Source organism: Tachypleus tridentatus, chromosome 7 (assembly GCF_004210375.1).
Source record: "Tachypleus tridentatus isolate NWPU-2018 chromosome 7, ASM421037v1, whole genome shotgun sequence".
NCBI lineage: Eukaryota > Metazoa > Arthropoda > Merostomata > Xiphosura > Limulidae > Tachypleus > Tachypleus tridentatus.
The window spans coordinates 165061025-165067024 of NC_134831.1; the positions used below are offsets into that span (position 1 = coordinate 165061025).

The following is a 6000-nucleotide window of genomic DNA, read 5'->3' on the forward strand; positions in this document are numbered from 1 at the left end:
GTAACTTGAGGTACAGTTTATCAGTAAGGATCTTTAGCAGATGATAGAAAATTTCTGTTCAATTCACATACCTTTCCAGTGTCTCTCCATGTATATTTCTTCTCCACTCCCATTCTTTTTTTTTTTCTAGTGTAGAACTTTTGCTTTCTAAATTCCAAGCTAATGAGGAAATCAGTATGAAGATTTCATTTTTAGTTTGTGTAATATCACTGATAAGAGACCGAATAGACACTTCTCAATTGGACATGGGACTGAACTTTTACAGGGAAGTACATTATCAGTCACCCCACTGCTTTTCCAGGAGGTTATGCCAACTGAATGGATCTTATGTTTTTCTTGGGTTTGCAGGTCTAGCGTGTTTTTACCCATACAACTGTTTATTCTGGTACATATTTCTCCAATACTATACAGTTTGATGTATTGCCCAACACATCTATGTTCAGCCAACTGTCTGAAATACAGTGGCCTTTTGATCAGTCTTCCATTCTTTCCATCTGTGTAATAGTTTAAAATGGCACAGAAGTTTCTTATTTCCAGTACCTTTTTTTCTTTTTTAAGCAGAAAGCATTCTCTACAGGAGGGAAATGGGGTCTTCCAAAAAGTGATGTTCCAGTAGCCCCACCCTCATTCATCCATAATTTTTATGAAAGAGGTACATTGGCTTCATCATAATTTAATAGTGTGTAGTTCTGGCTTTATGTTCTGCAGAGAGGTAGATACACTTTGTGATTGGCTAGCATCACCAAGTAAATCTATGTTGTTAACCTCTCAAATGTAGATATCACTATATTTTAAATTTTTTTGTGTGATTGTATTTTAATTTTAATTGTATTATTATTGAAAAGTGACAGTTTGAAGTACCTAACAAATATTCTGTTTTGACATTTTAGGGTTTTTACGAGAACTCCAAAAACTAGTCTTACAGAGTAATCAGCTGACCAGTCTGCCTCGAGCCATTGGTCATCTCACAAGTCTCACCTATCTCAGTGTGGCTGAAAATAACATTGCATTTATTCCAGAAGAAATAAGTAAGATGTTTTTCTCAAGAGTACAAAGTTTAGAGGGGGGGGTAGTTTTCTGAATATGGAATTTCAGTTGATACTTGTTAATATCTTGATTTTAGATCAATTGGCCATTATGTATTCATCAACATAAACCCTTTATTTGAGGTAAATAATAATAATTTTGTTATCTAAAAGTGTTCCTACTACAATAATGTTGTCTTGTAACATGATATTTATGTTATACATAAGCCTAATAACCATAAAGAGCTGTGTTTGTGGTGTAAACTAAACTGTTAATGTGATTCTTCCATTTGACTGTGGCTTCAAGTAGCCTCCTTTTAACTTCCTTAAACCAACCATTCCTCTTTCCTTCCTTTTTACTACTTACATAATGGCTTGCTTTTAACTTCCCTAAATGAACCATTCCTCTTTCCTTCCCACGCCGTACGTAATAACTTGCTTTTGACTTCCTTAAACCAACCAATTCTTCCTTCCTTCCTACTGTGTTAATAATGGTATGTTTAACTTTCATTAATCAACCATTCTTCCTTCCATACTTTAGTGAATAGGACAATCTAGATGAACCAAAAGGTCCCTTGCTGTCCTCCAATGTTGTGCTATAATGTTAAAAATTGACTAGAGTATATCGGTAACTACTTATCTGTGAGTAAAAACAATTAGCTGAAATAACTACTACAAGTCTACTCAGGTAGCAAGGTTTTGAATTTTTATTAGTTTTAACTCAATTTATGTTTGAAGTATTTCTTATTTTCTTTGTACAGTGCTTGCTCGCCCATATAAAATGTTTTTATTTGGCTTGGTGTGACACATGGTTAGCAGTGACATTACATTATTCATATAAATCCTGAAATGTTTTGTTTTTTATTTGGCTTTGTGTGACACGTGGCTAACAGTGAACATACAAATCCTGAAATGTTTGGTTTTTTTCTATTCAGATTAGTGTGACATATGGTTAGCAGTGATCTTACAAAGGTGTTTGTACAAATCCTGAAATGTCTGTTTTTTTCTGTTCAGATTATTGTGACACATGGTTAACAGTAACTTTATGCAGTAAAATTGTTGATACTAATAAATACACTAATATTTATTCTACTTGAAGTTAAAAGTAATTATTAAGATTGTTCCCTAGTTTCTATTATTAAGTTCTACAGTTTCCACATACACATAATTCGTACAAATACAAAGTGCCAGAAGCATTGCTATTTTTTTTCTTAAGTTTTATCAAATATGTAAATACATCCAGTAAGGACTACAAATTTTGAAAGACAACAACAAAAAACCCATTTTAATATGTTTGTAGTATTATTGTTTGAGTGTGTGGATGTGATTTTTTTTTTCTTTTCTCAATCTGTAACATGCTTGTAACCCTAGAAAATGCCTGGTTTTTAGGTTCTTTGGAAAATCTAGAATCCTTGTACTTGAATGACAATCCAAACCTACATAGTCTTCCATTTGAGCTGGCTCTTTGTAACAACCTCCAAATCATGAATGTGGAAGGCTGCCCATTGTCACAGATCCCACCTGAAATAGCCAGTGGTGGGTCATCTTTAATCATACAGGTTGGTGGTCTTTTAAAACTCAAAATATACAGTTATGGTATGGTCTGCACTGATGATCATGTTGGTAAAAAAACATTTTCTGTACAAAACAAGAAAAATAAAAATGAAGTAAATAATATCCAGAACCTAATTTTGTAAGAAATATGGACTTTTTCACAGATCATTCAGTCTTAAGTAACTATTGTAAGTAACACAAAATTCACTTGAATTATTTTTGGGTATATTTGCTGTAACAGAATTAGACCTGACTGCAAAATGTCGCTGCTATAGTTAGAAGGTTAGATATTCAAAGTGCCATTTTATACAGTGCTTTATAAATCAGTACAGAAATAAGTAATATTGTATGAGGAGAGAGTTTGTGTATTATGTTAATAAATAATTTTATCAAAATAATTTAAATTTTTTGTTTATCCTAGAAAAGTGTACATTTGTTTTTGAGGTTCTGTTGCCAATAATCAGTATAAATTAACAGTTTAAAACAAAAACTGTGATATTATTTGCCTACTGGGCCTTTGCTTTACATTACTGTGGTACTATTATATTGTATGCTATCAAGCTTAATTTGGTTGTACTTTCTTACTGGGCTCACTTTTGCTTTACATTAGTGAAGTACTACTATACCACATGTGGTTAAGCTTAGTTTGGCTATACTTGCTTACTGGATCCTTGCTCTACATTAATGTTATACTATTATACCACATACTGTAAAGCTTAATCTGGCTATACTTGCTTACTGGGCCCTTGCTTTACATTACTGTGGTACTATTATACCAGGTACTATCAAATTGAATCTAGTTATACTTGCTTACTGGTGCTTTATATAACTGTGATACTACAACACCATGGGCTATAAAGTTTAATATAGCTATACTTGCTCACTGGGCAATTTTTTTGTATAACTGTGGTACAACTACTGTGGCTAAGCTTCACTGCATGTCCTAAGAATACTTGTATTGTTGTTTTAGATAAAAGTGAGTAGAACAGTCCTCTGATTTATATTTTGTTCACATGGCTATATCCCATTTATAAGTTAACTTTCTCATATCTAGATTATGACCAACATATAGTATGAGTATGTGGAGTATTTGTTTTCAGTAAGCTCTGTAGTGTTAATGGATGTTTCTTTCTCTGTGCTGTGTAGTACCTGAAGATGAAAGGACCCTACAGAACCATATGAAACAGTAATTAGGGTAAAGTTATTATTGGTTCTCTTTACTGGAAATGCACGTACTTAGTATGTGCTTGTGTCTATTGATGTGGAGTTGTTGGGTGATCCCCTCTGGGGTGGAGACCATGCTGCATGCTGTCCCGGTCAGAATTTAACATGACCCAAGTGGATGATCGGCAGATGTTGGCGTGTGCATTTGAATAACTAGTAGTTGTCCAATCACAATTTGGTACTTCGTTTTCAACTGCCTACCCCTCCTGGTGGACAACTGTGCATGCACGAGACTTGTAATTTGTGTAGAGCTTTGTGAAGATGAAGACAACTGGCCACACAGCTGACCAGTGGACAGCTTATTTACTATGTACGTAACAGATGTGTATGCATGTTACCTTGTGTGAACCATGACTGTTTAAGCTGTATTCGTGACTTATTTTGTCATTGTTCAGTTTACACCTTTATTTAGCTGTTCTACTGACTTTCTACTTGCCTAGTGATCAAACAGAAAATATATCTGACATTTTAAGTCTAAAAACCAAAGTTACCACTTATATAAATAACATCAAAACTAAATACAGACAAGAATGTGATTGCTTGAGTCATCTATATACTAACTACATCTAACTGATAAGATACATGGGCTCACTAAATACTCTGTATTATGTATGTGTTAATAATTTATCTTAAAAAGCAACATACAAATTGGAATAGTATTAGTAGAAAACAAAATTAAATCCTTAAAACTAATATAGTGATTTGCAGTAAAAGCTATTCTAAAGATATATTAAAAATAATAGTGGTGTGCAGTAAAAGTTATTCCAAAGATGTATTAAAAATAATAGTGGTGTGCAGTAAAAGTTATTCCAAAGATGTGTTAAAAATAATAGTGGTGTGCAGTAAAAGCTATAATAGTGATGTTTGGTAAATGTTATTCTAAAGATGTATTTATAGTTCTGTTTTGCTAAGAAAGTTCACTGATGTGTTTTTATTGTTGTTAGTAATATTACAATTTCTACCAAAATGGGAAAATAAACTTGTGAAATTTTAGTCCTGTTACAGTTATCGAGTAGGAGTAGGAAGGAGATGTCCTGTTTGTCAGCTTCAAATCTCATACAAGAAATATTGTCTCATATTTTAATTGTATTCCACAGTTTTGTAAGGTGAAACACCTGAGGTATCTTGCTGATACCTAATGTTGACTTGTAAAATCTGGGATTGCATTTTATGAGTTTGTTCATTGTGTGTTATATGATTGCAATTCTAAAGGTGTTATGAAATATAAGTGTGATGAATGCTGGATTTTAAAACTTGTTGGTTTAACTTGAGATAATTTAAATTGTTAAAGTATAAACTGTTTATATCTTGTAGTTTAAGACGTGCTTTACTTCTAAGAACTTTGAACCTGAAATAGATGAATAACTTATTACCTAAAGTTTTTTCTATTGAAGTATTTCATTTTAGATTTTGATCAGTACAAAATGAAGTAATGAGATATTGATTTGTTACTTTTAATAAAATATTAGGTCTTATGTTTTCAATTCTAAAAAGTATCACCACATATAAAAAAAAAAAGTGAATTGAATAAATGAGTAGGCTAGTTAATGGAAACATTTTTGTGAGAACATAGTATTTAGAGAGTTTGATCAAGAAATGGTAAGTGAACACTTCAGTAGTTAAATCTACTGACAGTTTGAATGTTCCTTAAAGGGAGATGATCCTGAGTTTAAAAGAATTGTTGTAGTGGTTTGGTCAGTTTAAAATTTTGCACCAGCCATTAGGACAACTTCTTACCACATCTACACTGTCTGCATTAGAATTGTTTCTGTACTTGTAAAGGATCATTTCTGTGTACCAAAGACAGTTTTCTCAACTTCTTGTCCAGCAGTAAACTTACAATTTTATTGCTTTGCATTTATATATAATGTGGACCATTAGGATGCAATGTCTAACAAAGCCAACTGTTTATTCTTAATTCACAAAATATATATAAATTACAATGCTCAGCAAGTATTTGAAACTGTTAAATGTTATCCTGAACATCAGAAATGTCAGGTTTGTTTGGGTTAGGTTTATGCATTTGTCCACCAGTAAAATAACCCAGTGTCAACACTAGACGTAAACCATTTTCTTAGACACTGCAATCAGATGTAACGTATGGTTAAGTAGTCACCTAACCTTGTTATTGTGGTAAAAGTTTAATGTAAGATGAGAAATGGTGGTACTGCTCTACTGCAAATAAAGTTAGCCAGCC

The 6000-nt window shown here is 32.6% G+C and overlaps 1 protein-coding gene across 6 annotated transcripts in view; it reads left to right on the forward strand.

The window, feature by feature from the left end:
* LOC143257114 (leucine-rich repeat protein soc-2 homolog) overlaps positions 1 to 6000 on the forward strand; it is a 59244-nt gene extending 53244 nt beyond the window's left edge. For all 6 annotated transcript variants that reach the window (XM_076515356.1, XM_076515359.1, XM_076515358.1 and 3 more), the window contains 3 exons: positions 891 to 1028; positions 2415 to 2584; positions 3726 to 6000. In XM_076515356.1, coding sequence (XP_076371471.1) covers positions 891 to 1028; positions 2415 to 2584; positions 3726 to 3761 — 344 coding nt within the window. In that variant the 3' untranslated portion in view covers positions 3762 to 6000. The remainder of the gene's footprint in view (positions 1 to 890; positions 1029 to 2414; positions 2585 to 3725) is intronic.